Below are 17449 nucleotides of genomic sequence, written 5' to 3' on the forward strand. Positions count from 1 at the left end.
ACTGTTTCATATATCACTTAATATGTTTAAGTAAAGAGACGTAAATAAAATGAGCCATGATGATTATTTCCAATACAAATAATTTTTGTTTTATTTTTTGTTTGTTTTGCATATTATGTTATTTTCACAATCTTATATTTCCTTTTTTTTAATTTCTTGCATGTAAATAAAATTGTACACAGTCTCATCTCTGAACTCTTGTATTACAAAAGTAGCAAGAATATTTGTTGTTATCGTTAATATTACTAGGACACCCATTTCCCCAACAGCCAGCCCCATCTGCGAGCGCTCCATACCGACATGCGAAACGAAATTGTGCCAACAAAATTGAACAACAAAACAAATTACATATTACAATTGCTACGAATGATCGTATGATGTGAATAGTGAGTGAATGGTAAACTACGACAACTATGAGAACGAAAAGTGCGCGTCGCGGGATATACGAAATAAAATATGCAATCAAAGTGGAGAGGCGCCGTTGCTGGACTCGTAGATTTCAATCGATTGCGTTTGTGTTTAGCTGAAATACATGTTGCATGTATTTGCTGATCCGATTATATAACAAACAAGTCTACTACAGTCAGCGCGGGAGCGGGGTAAAACGACAACGATGATGATAGTGCCAGTGAGGCAATTAGTTTTCGGCATGTGCATCTACCGGCGCCGAGGCGGTCACATTGCTAGGCTTCTCCGGCGAATCTAAATAAATCTTCAGCGCTCGTTCGCGTCGATGAGAGTAGCGGGGCGTTGAAATGCAGCCGAGTCGATCCAGGCGCGCCTTCTCCTTATTGGTCAACGAGCGGCGCTCTTCTGCTGACAGCTCTCGCACCGCCGCATTCTTATCTCTGCAAGCAATAACCGTGAATTGAGTGATGCATTACAGAGCCAACTGAACCTCTCCCACTTACTTATACAAATACATGTTGCCGCTTTGCGTGGTGTTCAGGGGATACATGTCCAGGCCGACGGCCACAGACATCCAGTTCACGGCCTCATTCACGCTAACTGCCGATATGCTTGTGCAGGGAAAATAGCTGTTAAGCTGGAAGGGGGAATTTGATGTGATAAAAGATCTGATTCATATAGTTTTATAATTGTATATATGTTACCTTTGTATAACTCAATCGGTCAATATCAATATCGCATATTTTTGATAAACAACTTCTAATTTCGCTGTCCTCTGCAAGTGGAATAAAGATTTAGTGAAATGCTGATTTCATTTATCCATTATATGTGGCTTACTGTCGATTGTGATTTCCTGAAATTTGCCAAACTCCCATTTTTCTGGATACCAGCGACGCACGAATATAGTTAACGCATCATCCTTGGGCTGTGCCACCACACCATCCTCACACTCTTGCACAATGAACTGACAAAACAGAACAGACACGAATTAGATATACTAATACATATGTACATATATATGCATGTATGGAAATAGTATTGTGCTCACCTCTAGGGAACCAGTGCGCATATCGTTGTACAGTGTTTCATCGTCCGCGAGTATTTTGATGGGACAGCGGCCGCCTTTCAGCCAGATGCGGCAGTTGTCCATAGTGAGGGAGGTGTATTTGGCATCGATGCGATGCAGCTTGGCCACCAGCTCCTGTTTGGCCTGCTCTACAGTGGTTGTGGTATTGTACACCCACTCACAGACGCACGGCAGCTTGGCGGTCTCATTGTCCAGGTCAGACAGACGCAAGAAATATATCTTGGCCTTGTACTCGAACGGTTGCAGCGTCTTGCCGATCTCAACAGTCAGTGTCTCGCCCTCATTGAGGAAGACTAGCGAGTTGGCCTGATCATTGGATAGGGTATTATCATGCTTGCGTTGTAACTTAAAGTACTTGCTGGGCACGTGTATCAATTGCTCAATGTGCCGCTCGAAGGCGCTCATGCGCATGTGCGTGCCCACGAGAAGTTTATAAGCGTGCGTCGGCTTACGCAGTTGCGCCTCGTCATCGGACTGATGGCCGCTGGTGCTGCTGCTGGCGGCCGTATCCACGCAGTCGATCTTGATGGCATGGAAAAAGTGGTTGGTTGAGCTAGCTGGCAGGGAGCTGGCATCGCCCGCGTCGCTGCCATAGCTGCCGTTGCCATTGCAATAGGCATGCACGCGCATCATGGTGTCGTGGGAGGCGGCCTCGTCCTCGGGACTGGACAGCTGCGGTGAATGGCTGGTGGAACTGACTTGGCTATCGCCGCCACCGCGATGCTGCAAGCTATTCTCGACCAGTGTGCGATCACCGTCACTCAGGCTGCTGTCCTCCGAGTTGGACTCGTGGCCGGGCGTCGCCAGCGCCAGCGAATCAGGCTGATCGCGCTTATAGCGACGCCAATCACAGTCGTTGTTGCCGGCGTTGGCAGCTTCGGGGGTTGCCGTGCCGTTTGTGCCGCTGATGCCGTTCATCATGGAGGCATCCACTACATCGGTGCCGGCGCTGCCATTGTTGGTGGCCTGCAATGGGGAGAGGAGTTACTTGGACTTTCACAAATTTCTTCAATACTTGCATTTTACACTAAAAACTATTTAATATGGGCCGCAATCTTTGTTGTCAACTGGGCTGGGCAATGGGACAATGGGTCAATGGTCAAGTTACCTACCTCGATCGGCGTTGCAATGGGCTCGCTGCTGGGCACGCCCAGCATCTCGAGGCTGCTGGCATCGGTGTTAGGCACATTTAAGTAAAAGTATGTGATGTATTTGAATTGTGAGTTGGCCAGTTGCTCTAGCTGTTGTTGTGTTTCCAGTGTCGGGTTGGGATCGTACGCCACAAAGGCCTTGCAGCGCACGGTGGCCACCACGATCTTCTGCTCGTCAATGTGCAAACGAATTGCAATTGAGCGACGCAGCACGTCGTTGCACTCCAGCGCTGCTGAATAAACCAGGAAGGGACCGTCCATCGCCATGTTCGAGAGATCTACCTTAAAAACATACCACGTAGTGCCATCGCTGGGATAGTTCTCAAACTGCTGATCCTCGGCCCTATACTCCAGCAAAAAGTCCAAATTGTAGTTGTGGGAACGCAGTTCGGTTAGAGCCGGATCTGTGCAGTTCTCAAGTGACTGTATGATCGTGTCCATGGACGAATCGTATGCAACCAAGCGACAGCGTGAGATCGGAGCGAACTGCTCCACATTGAGCATGTCGTGGGCCGACGTCAGAACCTTATTCACATCGAAATTCTGCGACAGATAAACACGGGTCATCTTCATCTTCTTCAGCGTCGGATTGTAGAAGTAGACGCGGGGCTTGTACAGATTTGGCAGAGCCAGATCTGTCACCGTGATGTGTCTGCCCAGGCGGGAGACGCGCGTATCCTCCTCGGCATGCAGTTTAGGCAGAAGTGATTTGATGTGTTCGGGAAAGTCATTGCACTTGGCCGCATGCTCATTCCGCTTGCTATCAACCTGGCGATACATTAGCATATAAGCATTCGTGCTGGACGTATAAGCGCTGGAGTAATAGCTGCCATTGGGGCCGCCAAAGGAGCGCTGAATGTCCTGTTGTGTGATCTGCGAACGTAAGAGAGGATATGCAATCTCTGAAAGCATCTGGTGTCTCTAAGCTACTCACCGTGGATACATTCTGATCGTTGAAACAGAACCACTCGTCAGTGTCAAAGTCTTTGATATATGCATAGTAATGGCCGCCTGAAGCACTGCCCGAGTGTATCATGATGGCAAACAGATCGTACAGATAGGGACCCGACAGCAGCTCCTGTTTCAGTCGTGCCTCCGTGTTGGCGCTTTTGCCAGTGCTGCTGCTCATGTCGATGCCCTCGTCCTCGTCGTTGATGTCGTTCTCGTGCTGACTGGAACTGGCCGTGGTCACTACGCCGCTGCTCAAGTTGTCCTCGTCCATGGCGGAGCCACTGTCCGCCGTGCTGCAATCGTCCACATTGCTGGCACCATTCATCTGATACTGTTCGCCCTGTCCATTGCGATTCACAAAGCTGTTCAAATTCAGCTTTTGCGGAAAGGTTACTCTGTGGAAGGAAAAATGTAGTTTAAGGAGAGGATTGTGGCTGAAGTTGACTCTATGATTTACCTATCGTTCAGTTTGATGCGATGCATTGTCTGATAGTCAAAATCGAAGCGCTTCAGATGCAGCGTCAGTATGTAGGGGAAGGACTTGAAGTGCAGTCCCTTGTGGGCGTCGCATTTCTTTTTGCACTTCTCGCACAGATACTGATTGTTGCCATCGAGAGTTTCGGGCTGCACAAATGCGCGCAGCGCCTCCTCGATGCTGCCGTAGGCGGAACTGCTGCCAAACGGACGCACTGGCAGTGGTATATCAAGAAAGGTATCTTCGCGCGTCTTTTCCGTATTGCACTCCAAGCACTTGACATAATCGTTCATTTTGCCCTCGTACAGATTAGAGATGAGATTTGCCTGCTTGGTGTTCTTAAACTTATGCTCCAGTGCATCGAACATGACGCGACACAGTTCCTGGATGTCGTGCTGCTGCCAGGCCTCCGTCGAGTCCCAGCCAAAGCTGCGCGTCAAGTCTGTCGTCTCCACCGATGATTTCGACGATGTCTGCAAATTGAGGAACAGCTTTTGCAGCTGGTAGGGTATATTCTTGGCCTCGTTGTCATTGTCAAACTCCCAGCGATACAGGGCATTGCGAAACTCGGGTGTCATATAGAGCGCCTGGAGCAAGCTGTTTAGGTAGCAGGTCATTGCCTGATTGACCAATCCGACATATGCACGAGGCCCGCTACCATTGCGATGCGTCTCTGTTTCTGTATTGGCCGAGGCCACAAAGTCGGAGGCGGTGGTATTGATGCGCTGCCAGGCGGGCACCTCGTCGCCACCGAACTTGCGCGATGCCAGTGAGCTATAATAGGGCACATCTCGTTCAAAGTTGGGCTCTAGTGGATCGGTGTCGGCATCAGTGCTGCCTAACAGATCGACCTCTGCTGTGTTGCCGAATTCGAACCCTGGACCCATGATCGTGGGACTGGCCGAGGCGCCCAGTGCTAAATCATCGTCCGACAGTTGCTCAGCATCCGAGACGGGGCTTATATTAAAGAGCTCGGGAGCTACATCGTCAATGATACTGTTTTGCGACAACTGCTCCTTCAGCGGGTCGGCTACTTCAACTTTGGTTGGCGCGTCCTTAGCTACGTTGGCAGCTGAGTTGACCGTTGCACTTTGTAGCTTCACACCTTCGTCCACCTGATCTGTACTCTTCTCAGCAATGCCATTCTTTTCGTTGGCTTTGGTTTTCACTTTTGTACTGATCTTGCTAGGCGTTGTGGGTGTGGCAGCAGTCGCAGCGGCAACTGTGGCTTCTGTTGATAACTCAACTGCTGATTCAGATGTGGGACTGACGCTTGCCTTGGTTTTGCTTGGCGACTTTTTCTTCTTCTCCCCGGTTGTTGTTGTCGTGCGCTTCTTCTTCTCACCGGTTTTAACCGTCGTTGTCGATATTGTTGTTGGTATTGCAGCTGCTGCTGTTGTTGTTGTTGTTACCGTGTTTGTCGTTGTCGTGTTCTCTGTGATCTCTGGCTGCTTGCTAACTGTTGAAGCAGATTTCTTAATGGTCAAATCATAACGTTTGGCCACATTGCCATCCCAGGTGCCCTCTGGCAGCAGCACCAGGTTGTTCTTCAGCTTCGGCTCAAAGCCAGGCACATCGTACAACAGCTGCGTATCCAGAGTATTCAGATAAACCTATAGATAGATGAGGAATTCATAAGTAAGACTCTGATGATCGCAGTACGGACATTCAATACTCACCAGATCCTTCTCGCCGTGCGGCTGTAGCAACAGCTCAAATTTTCCATACGCAAACTGCGTGCCAATCAGTGTGATGACGTGCTTCACCGTGAAATGGGAACGCACAACGACATTGATTTTCTTCTGCTGGGAGCCAGGCGTCTGGTCAAAGACGGCGCACTGTGTGCTATCCTTGTTGTCCTTCTCAGCCATGTCCTGGTCCTGGTCGCGCTATGCTAACCAAATGGGTTAAAGGCCTGCAACGATTGCGTTACAAACAAAAATTTTGAGCGCCTGAAAATATTGGTATAAAATAAAAAAAAAAATTCAAAAGCAGAATGGAAAAATAAAAACTACTGTCATTTCAGTTTTAGAAGCTGCCTGACAGCGTCAGCATAGTCGACCAGCAACAGCAGCTGCTGGCGGGCTACAGCAACAAGGAAGTCGCCAGCCCCCCGCCCCACACGTGCTGTTCATTGCTCCCATCCGTTGGAAGGGGCCAGCCGCACGCCCCCACCGCCTCGAGTCCCTCAACACCCACCGTGTATAGACCTCAATTCGAAAATAAACCAAATTCCCATTGCCTGCTGATGTTTGCGTTTTTTCGCGCCTTATTTGTACGCCACACACACCATGAGAGAAGATCGAGAACATGACTAAGATTGCACGGAATTTTATAAACAAAAATTCTGGGGCCGGACTGTGTTGGCGACGGTACATGGATATGTTCCATATATTTCAGCTGCTACCGAATTTTCACCAAGAGCGTCATAATTGCCGCATAAATTGCTCCTACGAATGTCATTCCAAGACGATGCTGCCGTTGCCGTTGCCGTTGCTTTCTTTGTTGAACCATTGGGCAACGGGCATCACATTGTAACGGACGGAAGTGCTATGCACATACATATATATTTATAGTGAGCCATATATGTATGCATGCATGCTTGTAGTATATGACATTTGGCCGCAATGCGCAAAATATACAAGAACTGGACGTCAAAGAGGCGTGCTGTAAAATATATATTATAAAATATTATGTATTTATATTTTGGATAAGTTCTGAGGCGCAATGGTCACGGTGCATAAAGAAAACTTGCAGTTATTATAATATAATTTGCATGTATATAGAGATATACGATATGCAGGCTATATAATGTGTTCTATTATCTGTTGTTCGTCAAGAACTCAATTGTCAAAACCCAACGCACAGCTGTTGACATCCATCTGTATCTATTTCTGATAACGCATTAGCTAAACAAAACAGTTTCACACATTCTCAAGAAATACAGTCCGCATATAAAGGGAACGCCTGTCGGAAATATACCTATATATGTACATATAATATAATATATGTATCTATCGCACTATGTATACCGGAAAGCAAATGTCTGTGCGCAAATGGCTTGTGCGATCTAATTAAATGTCCAAAACAGCAATTAGTATTAGCGAAATGCGCAATGTTTTTACAACTCTAAAATTTGATATAAATAGGCGCAAACATTTGCCGAGACTGTGGCAAGTGCTTTGGCCAAAAGATTAATGCAAATGAGCTGCAATTTCAAACACATGTTGGATGAACGCAAGCATTTTATGATATATAGATACAGATATAGATACATATCTCTCTCTGTATGTGTGTGTGTGTGTGCAGTTGCTGGTACGCTAGAGTGGAATCCAAAAATTTAAATACGCTACCAGCAGAAATCAAAATAAAGAATACAAAAATTGTGCGTCTAAAAATATAAGAAAAGAGACAGCGACGACGACGACAACGACAAAAGCACTGAAGCTGAAGAAAATAAAAAATAATATATATGTACATATATACAAATATACAAAAAAAAAAAAGAGCAACAAATATTCAAAGCAGGGAGCAAAAGTATCTGTCAGATACAATCTTGCTATTTGTAAATTCGAAGGTTTTCGTTACCGAAACATTGCACAAACCACAACCTATATACATATATATGTATACATACATATAGGTATATTTATATATATATGTATATATATTTGTATATTTCTAAGTCCGTCAATCGAATCTGTTAAACGCACGAGAATTCTCATCAATATTTACGTTTGACGGCAATGCCTCTGCCTGTGTTGGGTTTGGGCGTGACTTGGTCAAAATTCCTACAGAAACGAATCCAATTCTCGATGATTTTTATGTTATGCGCCAGACTAGAGAAGAGTGTGTTAAGTGTGGGTATTTGAAAATTTTGCATATAGTTCAGGCTATTTTTAAAACATTTTCAGATTTTGTGGTCGAGACTTATGCCAAATAGTTCCGATTACTCAGTTATATAGTACACACAGACACGCACACACACGCACGTAGCCAGTCAGAGTGAGAGATTTCGAGTTCGAGTCATATGTAGCCTTTATGCAGCAGTTCTTTGTACTCCCTATAGTTATTACGAAAGAGTGTCTATTTAAATGTTTTCTATTTTTAGACTAATTGCTAGGGGATTTGCACATTATACGCTTTGGATGTAACTCCATTTGGAGCGAACACACACAGGCATTAACGCATAGGATTATGTATATATATTTATAAATATATGTATATTTAGATATACACACAGCACACACACGCACACACACCGTCTAATTGCTGACGAGTTCTTTTGTGCGCTATGAAATCCCGCCGTCAACGCAACGACATCGTCTCACGCGTATTCGAGTACTGACCACTGCTGCGATGGCACGAACTGGCGCTGGCGCCTCAGAGTGCACGATGATTGGCTCGATCGTTGCCGAGCAGCCGGAATTGCCGGGTAGCCAGGCAGCCGGATAGCTGGGTGCGCTACAAATCGCTCACTGACTGCAGTTGCTCATAGCGGGCGCTGATAACAATAACAAATGCACACACACATACACACACACACACCTACACACAGTTAGCGCTATTAGCAACAACTGTTGATAATAATGAAATCGCAAATTGTGGAACTCGACGAATGAGTGTGTGCAGTATATTAGGGCTCAGGGCTCCCAGTGACGTCGTGTAGTCCACCCGGCAGTGGTGTAGGCCCCAATCTAGACAAATTTATTCAATGAAACAGCCAAGTACGTATACTAGATGGATGTTCTGTATGCCAGAGACCGAGAGAGAGGGAGAGAGCAAGAGAGACTGAAATTTATGGCGAAAGTGCTATTAATGTTTGTGCAAAATGCTATCGCCAATTGTCCGATGAATGACTATTTTTATGCGCTGCTCGACTGTGCCTCGCCAGCGTCTCATGTGTGACTAAGAAGCGCTGGCCGTGTACCGGCATCTGTAATACTCTTGGACAGGCGACAGGGCCGGGGGCGGTTACGATGGGCGTACTTAGCATGTTGGCGATTTTTTTGTTTGCGCAACACTCATTGCTAGAATATGTGGAGCGGTGGGGGGGTGGTCCTCGGCGGACGGGCGATCGGTCAAGGTTTTGCTTTGGAACGTGACACATTTGACTGTTTGGGTGCGAGAAACTAGTTCAAGCTGTGCGTCCTTCAACGTCTTGGCCAAATGTCGGAAAACTTGCGGCTCCAAAATATGCTTGCTCACACATAAACACAGAGCCACGCACACACATACGCAAGTACACAAATCGCATATGTGAGTAGGCATACAGATACACATACATATGTATGATTTCACTTACCTGAACTGTGAAAATGTTGCAATATTGTGTTTTGGATAATGCACAATCCGGCCCTACGGCTGGGAGTACACTGTTCGTCTAATTTGATACTATCTAAACTGTTTAAACGGAGGATGCTTGATGTTGACACCGAGAAGCAACCATTTTTATAATTGAACCAAATGTTTTTTGTTGTTCGGCTGCGGTTTGGCTGCAGTTCTATCGATGATAGTACCGATAGCCACACATACTGTCGAATATATATTCGATAGCTCAAACGTCAGTTGACGAAGAGTATCGATGCTACGGCTGCAATTCGACCATCCAAGTATCGATAATTGGTATTTAAAAAACATGGTCAATTTATTAATCCCATCATGTGTAATCGATGCTTAGTTAAAAATAATTTATTAACTAAAATATCTTTATTTTTATTCAAAAAATTCTTTACAATTTATTCAAAAAATTATATTTTGGCGCCAATTGTTATCGAGATGCCAGTTTCCGGATGCAACCCTACTTTGCTAGAAGCATCGAGAATTTTCGACGAGCAGACTGCTCCGAGTCTATATAAAGGCAAGGCACGCTGTCATTTCGACTCATTTAGCAAAAATCAGAGAAACGTATAACTAGTGTGTAGTTCACACAAGAGAGAAATAAAAAAAAAAAAACAGTATATAAAAGACAATATTAAGTAAAGATTTTTAAAAATATAGTGAATTCTATAACTGTGATTAATAGAAATTCGTGTAGCAGCTAAATTTATAAGTTTATTGATCAGTAAAAGTAAACTTAGAAGGAGAATTTTAACAAGCAGCTGCCAAACTAATAAAGGTAAATGTCTAAGCAATGAATTGTAGCTTAAAATAGATTGTTTTCGACCTGCATTTTGGACGATCACAAGCAAATTATAATAGAAATGAAAAGCAAAACATTGCATTTAAGCAAAATTTGAAATTTAAAACCTAAATACGACATCGTCGACGTCACGCGTTGAGTGACAACACAGCAGCAGAAGCAGAGACTGAGGCAGCGACAGAGGCAGAGCTGCTTTCGTTGTCGTTGCACAACTCAAAGCTTCTAGCAAATTCCATTGAGCGACGCGTCGAGAATACAATCGACACACTCGTCTTTGCTGTTGTTTTTGCTTTACATTCAAATAAATCTATATACGTAGATGTGGACGTGTGTTATATTTCACATCATAATAATTGTGTGCTTTCTTTTATTTGTTTGCAGTTAAGTGCGCGGCGCTACAGTAAAGCAAAATGGGAAAAGATTTCTACAAGATATTGGGCATTGACAAGAAGGCCACAGACGACGACATTAAGAAAGCGTACCGAAAATTGGCACTCAAATACCATCCGGATAAGAACAAGAGCCCACAGGCCGAGGAACGCTTTAAGGAAATAGCCGAGGCGTATGAAGTGCTCTCAGATAAGAAGAAGCGCGACATTTACGATCAGTATGGCGAGGATGGCCTCAAGGGCGGTCCACCCGGCCAAGAGGGAGGCGGTCCATCGGGCGCTTACACTTATCAGTTCCATGGCGATCCACGTGCCACATTTGCCCAGTTCTTTGGCTCACAGAACATCTTCGGTACGGCTGATCCGTTCGGCCCATTCTTTGGTGGCGGCTCCGGTGATGGTACCGAGCAAGTCTTCATGAACATTGGCGGCGATGAGATGTTCGGCGGTGGCGGCTTTGGTGGCAACCCCATGGGCGCCTTCCGCTCACAATCATTTAACGCACAGGCGCCTAGCCGGAAGCGACAGCAACAGGACCCGCCCATCGAACATGATTTGTATGTGACGCTGGAGGAGGTTGACAAAGGCTGCACAAAGAAAATGAAGATCTCGCGCATGTCAATGGCCACGGGCACGGCACGCAAAGAGGAAAAGGTGCTGAGCATCAATGTAAAGCCTGGCTGGAAGGCAGGCACCAAGATCACATTCCCCAGAGAAGGCGACCAGGCACCACAGAAAGTGCCCGCGGACATCATCTTCATCATACGCGACAAGCCGCATTCGCAATTCAAGCGCGAGGGCAGCGACCTGCGCTACGTCGCGCCGGTCACTCTGAAGCAGGCGCTGTGCGGCACCACGGTGTCGGTGCCGACGCTGCAGGGCGACAGCGTACGTATACCAATCAACACGCAGGGCGAGGTGATCAAGCCCACGACAGTGAAACGGATTAGTGGGCGTGGCTTACCTTTCCCTAAGGAACCATCGAGGCGCGGTGATCTGATCGTCTCATTCGACATCAAGTTCCCCGACTCAGTGTCGCCCAGTTTAAGGAATAAACTGGCGGAGCTGTTGCCCAACTAAAATCGAGGCCATGTTAAGGCTTAACAACCACCTTCTGCGAAATTTTGTATAGTATATTTTATAATTTAAGCTCGTAATTTTAGTTAAGAATCCTTATCCTAATTAATAATGGGAACACAAAATTCATTTGTCGGCTTAGGCTTGAGATGATGTTTAAGTGTATAACGAACGCATAGCATGCCAAAACTATGGTTAAGAATTTCCCTGTTTATTATATATATAACTACCTTCCCCACTTAGTACCGATGTGTAGTTATAAGTGCAAATGCGACATAAGAATCGAGATCGCGCGATAAAATAAGATAGAATACAAAACACTGATTCACTTACACACCATAAGATAGCTGAAAGTGTTTTGAGCTGGAGAGACTGATCGGTTACCTAATTATGTAAATTTAAAAATAGAAAAGAAAACACCAAAATAAATTAAATTATACCAAAATTGAAACCGTTTCCCCTAATGTAATTATCCACTAATAATATTTGCATCAATTCAAACTGTTTTTCCAACAATAACTGAAAAGAACAAAACACCTCCGCTCTAAAGCACCTGGGCTATTTATTAAACATCAAACAAAAACAAATATGATTAAACTAGTACGTTTTAGTACGATAATTAATTGTAAAAATATGAACGAAAAAAGTATTTAATAAATTAATATCAATTATGTTAACAAGGCTTTAATTATACAGTTGGGAGAGTCAGTTTACTAAAAGACTACAGCTTGGTGGATATTTCTTTTCAGCAATTTGCATCTTTCGCTGCGATTCTATCGGCGTCTTCTACTTTCTAGAAACTTCGCACGTTTCTTTGTGAGCAACGTCGAGACGCTTCGTTCTGCCTGCATCTGGAAATTTCTCTTACGTCCAATGTGATTTTCGTTTTGTGGGAACTGCTCATAAGTATTAGCATCTAGAAATCTCTGCGAACAAGCGTTGCACTAATTGGAGCTGCAGTATTTTGAAATTAAATTTGCTTTCTAAATATATTAGATTGTGAATAAAAGTAGGCTAATATGTAGGAAAAATATGCGGGAATAGCTGGCTAGATGAAAAATGGAAGAAAACATGCGAAAAGTAGTAAATAAATATATTTAAAAATTTTTTTTACATTTTTTTTTTTCAATTTATTTATTTATTGTTTTGTTCATAATAATAATAAAATAAAAAATCAATCACAATAATTAGGCTCATAATACATGTTGATTTAATTTCTGACTCTATTTATTATTTTTTTTTTTTATTAATTTGATATGAATTTTGCAAACTCTGTTGGATAAAATAACTAGCGCGCCAAAACAACCGTCAGGAATAACAAGTAGGCTAGTATTTCCTTTGAATATTTCATCCAATTAATTCTTCTATTTCCTCTTAGTTGTTCTTTTTAGTATTACGTTTTTCCTTTTATGTATTTCCCCTTATGTATTTTTAAAATATAAAAATTTCCTTTGAGTATTTTCTCAAATTCTTCCCTCCGTCTTTCCTCTTACGTATTTCTTAAGTATACGAATTTCCTCTGACTTTATAATCCGCAGCTGAATGATAACTTCACTGCAATTCACTTTATTGCACTGCACTACTGATCCTCACCAGGCCTGGGCTGACTGAAAAAATGATACAGTTGCAGCCATTTATATAGGGCGACTGTCACTCAGACCCGAATGTTGAGACTCAAACGTTGAGCCCGAAGCCAGGTAGGAGTCGTTGAGGTCGAGCCTTAAGTGACCAATGAGAACACTCTCTGCTGCTGTGAGTATTCTAGCCTCGTTTTACTCAAATACAAATGCCAAATGAATACTGCCGCATACATACACACTGCTGTAGTTCTTCTTCGTCCATTGCTTATGTAAGGCAGACAGACAGAGAGACAGCCAGACAGGGACACATATTACAGGCAAGCATACATATGTATGTATATACATATGCAGTTTCTTGTGCTCGCTCTATAGTTCTCTTAAGGACTCCCATACTCATTTTATCGCTTTCAAATAGGCTAGATCTAGCTGGAAATAGGCTAAACTAAAAACGATTTATATTGTAAATATGTAAACCCCATTAATAAATAAAAATACAATTTTGATTTTTTTTTTACTTTCACATTTTATTTTGTTGTTTTTTTTTTTTTTTTTTCATTTCAAAAGGATTTTTGTAATTTATTCATTTTCACATATTTTCACTTTCCTTACTTTGAGTGTTTTGTTGATTTGCATTTTGCAATTGTATAATAATTTTCGTTTTTGTCATTGTGTATTACTTGTATATTTCATTTCATTTTGGTTTTCTTCTTGTTCTTTTCAAAAATTATTAACATCGATTGCATGTTGTTGTTGTTGTTGCAGTTGTTAATTATATATCATAATAAAAATTGAATTCTTTAATGCTTGTTACATTTTGTTAGTTTTATAACTAGAATTGTTTTTTGCTGTTTAACTTGTTGTTGTTGTTGTCTCTATTGTGTGTGTGTGTGTTCAATTAACTTGCATATGCAGGTGTATGTATTTGTGTGTGTGTGTCTCTGTTTCTGCCTTTCTCTTAGTGTAATACGCTTGCTTTTATTTAACATTTCTTTTGTTGTTGCCATCTTTCGCTATCCAATGCTGCTTCTGCTCTATCCAAAGTAAATGTGCGAATAATATCAATCAAAATGAGACGAATAACAATTGTATAAACAAACTAAAAGACACATACACATACTATTAACAATTGGGTAAGGCAGAGAGAAGCGGCCTGAACTAAACTAAAGAAGTACCATGCGTACAACTATACATATATTAATTCATATACATATACATATGTATATATATTTATGTATATATTTAAAATGCATTAAAAATAGTCAAATGTGTACAAAAATGTTTATACTATTTCGAATGATTTCAATATATATATATATATACTTAAATGTCTGCTGCTTCTTTCTCTTTTTTTTTTTAATTTAACTATTTCATTTGACTAAAGTTTCCTCCCAGCAAGAAACTGCGACTGTTCTGCATTTCGTTTTTATTTTATTTATTTCTTTATTTGTTGTCAAACTTATATAAACAGTAAAAATTATGTTAAAATGTTTGTGATTTGTTGTTGCTTCTTCTTCTTTTTGTTTGATTAACATTCATTCATTTTATCAATTAGACTGTTGTATATTGTATTATTATATTGTTGACTCGATTTTTTCATGCTGCATTTTAATTGAAGTTTGTTTTTTTTTTTACTTATTTATTTTTGTTTAATTTAATTTGATTGGAAACCTAAAAATGATTTTGTTTTCTTTTTTTCTTTTTTGATTATGTTTCGATTTTGTTTCTGTGTCTGAGGATTTGACAAAATGAATGCATGGTATCCATATCCACACTCCGGTACACTGACAGACGTGCAGTGAACACCCGCTATGATGAGCTCGCATTTTGAAATTCATTCAGCAATTGGTTTTAGTTTAGGTTTTTATTTTTTATTTTTATCTGTCTGATTCGAATAACATTCAAACGGCATTCACAACCAATATAATTATTATTTTTTCATTAACAAATATTAAAAAAAAAACAAACATTTTTTCTAAAATGAATTTGAAATTTTTTGTGCTCAACTTTTGGGTTTTGTTACTATGGAATTTAGCTATGCCTGTATTTGTTTTTCTTGCTGTCGAGTGAAGTTCTTAATTGTTAATTATATTATTGTAATTTAGCTAGAAGAGTGTTCCATTTCGTTTTTGTTCTTGTTTTGCTTTCTGTGTATAGTTTTGTTTCTTCTATATTTATTTACTCATGTTCTTTCTCTTTCTTTAGTTTACTTAAATGTTTTTCTTTTTTTTTTTCTTTCGCGATTAACAAGTTTAGTTTTTGTTTTGTTGTATTTGGCTGCTTTTTGGGATTTGTAATCCTCAACTCGAATTCGAATTCGAATTTCGTTTTAGTGTATGTGTGTGAGTGTGTGTTTAAGTGTATGGAATTCTCTTTGTTTTTGTTTCTTTTTCATTTAGTTAGTATTACTTGTTAGTTTAACATTTTGACTAAATTTGTTCTATTTTGGTTTTTGTTTGTTTAATGCATGTGAAGTTTTCTTGTTTTATAATTGGGTTTTCTTTCAGTGTACTTACTACAAACTAAACATTTTGCTGTGTTTGTTGATTTGCTTTTCGTGTTTGCTTAACTCTCTAAGATTTTGCTCATTTATTTTTTATTTATTTTAATTGTTTTTTAGAACGTTTGTGTAAAGTTTGCATTTTAAATATGTGTGTTTGGTTTTTTTTTTTTTAATTATTTTATTTTTGTATTTTTTTTAATGTTTTTATTTTTGTTTTTCATTTGAAATTGTCTAAGCCTAAATACAATCAATGTTTCAATTTGTTCACGTTTTTCTCCTCAATAAATGTATTTTAAATCGAAATTTACTTTTCAAGTCTTTTTCAGCGACAAATGCATTTGAATTTGTTCACATTTATTTAATATATTTTATTTTAATTCTTATTAAATTGATTCTTTTTTCTGTTCAAAATCCTTTGCTATAATTATACGTTATTATATGTGTTCGCACATTTAAATACAATCGATATTATATAAATCAAAGTCTTTTGTATTTGTTGTTCCATTCATTCAAAAAACGTAAACAAAAAACAACAAACGTCTTTCTTCTTCTTCTACTTCTTCCTCATTCGATGTTTTACTTAATTTCGAAAGTTTTTCACGTTTTCGAAAGCAACTTTAACAATTTCATTCAGTATTTGAAGTATTTAATAATAAATAAATTGTAAATCTTATTTTGTAGTTGCTTTGATTTTCTTTTTCATTTGCGGGAAAAGGGGTGAAAAAGTGTTAGTTCGTATTGTTAGTGTGTGTGTGGTTTTTCTTGCAGTGTATACACTGTTCTCCTTACACTTGATTAGTTAAAATGTAACAAAAGAAATGTAGTTACTTTTACTTATTTCTCGTTTTTATTCATTATTCATTATTTGTATTTGTTTTGCTTTTTCTGTTTTAATTTTTCACATCGTCTTTGCGGGTTGTTGACTGTGGATCTGTGCCTAAATTTATCATGTCTCGTGGTTTCCACACCGGGGACCCTACAATTAAATGAAAGAAAAAAGAAAAGATACAATGGAAACCATATATGGAAAAAATATGAAATTTTCTTCAGAGAGTTGAGAGTTTCTGAGAAGCGGCAAGAGTGAGAAGCTCTCCATGTTTAGTATTTGTTAAAAATATTTTCAATTTTTCGTGTTACAGCTTAAAGAATCGGCCAATTTATTGTCGAAAAGCATGCAAGCGCCGAGCGTTGAAAGTATTTGAAATCATCTTTAAGTTCATTCAGATTCGATCGAAAATACTTTCCACGTTCCGCAATTTATCTTAAATAAAATATAAGCAAAACTAATTTATTTTTTGTAATGCATAAGAATGAAAACTACTTTTTGCTCGTTGGCTACTTAAGATGGGGCTTAGCGGGGTGGGGTTAGGGTTGAGGGGTACTGCAACAGCTAAGCTAGAAATTAACTAATTAAAAATTGGTATCCAAGTTAAATTTAGTTTGTTTTTGGATCAAGTTTAGTTCTGTGGGTTATTTGGAAAATGTTGACATCGCTTGGTATTCATTTTTGTATTACTGTTTTTTCTTTTATATAGATATATAATATATATCTATAGATAATACATATATATATTTGCATTTGAATATTTAACAAATTGTTCGAATTTAATTTTTATCAGTTTTGCATTTTATGCCAACATTTTTTTTCTTGTATCTCTGTATTGTGTTTTGGGTCAGAAATGAAAGGAA

General features: G+C 40.5%; 3 protein-coding genes across 11 annotated transcripts in view; 1 reads left to right on the forward strand and 2 right to left on the reverse strand.

Moving 5' to 3' along the window:
- Positions 1 to 512: 512 nt before the first annotated feature.
- On the reverse strand, positions 513 to 9594 carry LOC6582159 (ubiquitin carboxyl-terminal hydrolase 47). Of its 5 annotated transcripts, none has more exons than XM_015162301.3 (10): positions 9378 to 9592; positions 5752 to 5987; positions 4055 to 5685; positions 3581 to 3992; positions 2608 to 3519; positions 1457 to 2461; positions 1246 to 1372; positions 1113 to 1183; positions 912 to 1045; positions 513 to 848 (listed from the first exon to the last, which is right to left on the reverse strand). In XM_015162301.3, exons 2-10 carry the CDS (start codon positions 5941 to 5943, stop codon positions 638 to 640), a joined length of 4695 nt encoding a protein of 1564 aa, XP_015017787.1. In that variant the 5' UTR covers positions 5944 to 5987; positions 9378 to 9592; the 3' UTR covers positions 513 to 637. The 5 variants fall into 5 exon arrangements, with proteins under 5 accessions (XP_015017787.1, XP_015017786.1, XP_002007863.1 ...); XM_015162300.3 differs by having other exon boundaries at positions 5752 to 6024; XM_002007827.4 differs by lacking the exon at positions 9378 to 9592 and adding an exon at positions 8335 to 8422.
- Positions 9595 to 9947: 353 nt separating this feature from the next.
- On the forward strand, positions 9948 to 12357 carry LOC6582160 (dnaJ protein homolog 1). Its single transcript, XM_002007828.4, has 2 exons — positions 9948 to 10190; positions 10596 to 12357. Exon 2 carries the CDS (start codon positions 10625 to 10627, stop codon positions 11681 to 11683), a length of 1059 nt encoding a protein of 352 aa, XP_002007864.1. The 5' UTR covers positions 9948 to 10190; positions 10596 to 10624; the 3' UTR covers positions 11684 to 12357.
- Positions 12358 to 15918: 3561 nt separating this feature from the next.
- The window catches only part of LOC6582161, a 91987-nt gene continuing 90456 nt past the window's right edge, over positions 15919 to 17449 (reverse strand). For all 5 annotated transcript variants that reach the window (XM_032731144.2, XM_032731143.2, XM_032731146.2 and 2 more), the window contains one exon: positions 15919 to 16736. In XM_032731144.2, coding sequence (XP_032587035.1) covers positions 16651 to 16736 — 86 coding nt within the window. In that variant the 3' untranslated portion in view covers positions 15919 to 16650. The remainder of the gene's footprint in view (positions 16737 to 17449) is intronic.

Source organism: Drosophila mojavensis, unplaced genomic scaffold (assembly GCF_018153725.1).
Source record: "Drosophila mojavensis isolate 15081-1352.22 unplaced genomic scaffold, ASM1815372v1 contig_74, whole genome shotgun sequence".
Taxonomy (NCBI): Eukaryota; Metazoa; Arthropoda; class Insecta; order Diptera; family Drosophilidae; genus Drosophila; species Drosophila mojavensis.

Coding starts and splice junctions, on each gene's coding strand:
- LOC6582159 (XM_015162301.3), bottom strand. CDS start 5,943: ATGGCTGAGAAGGACAACAAGGATAGCACACAGTGCGCCGTCTTTGAC. Junction 1,373..1,456: donor TGCGCACTGGTTCCCTAGAG/GTGAGCACAATA, acceptor CTGTTTTGTCAG/TTCATTGTGCAAGAGTGTGA. Junction 1,046..1,112: donor ACCGATTGAGTTATACAAAG/GTAACATATATA, acceptor TCCCCCTTCCAG/CTTAACAGCTATTTTCCCTG.
- LOC6582160 (XM_002007828.4), top strand. CDS start 10,625: ATGGGAAAAGATTTCTACAAGATATTGGGCATTGACAAGAAGGCCACA.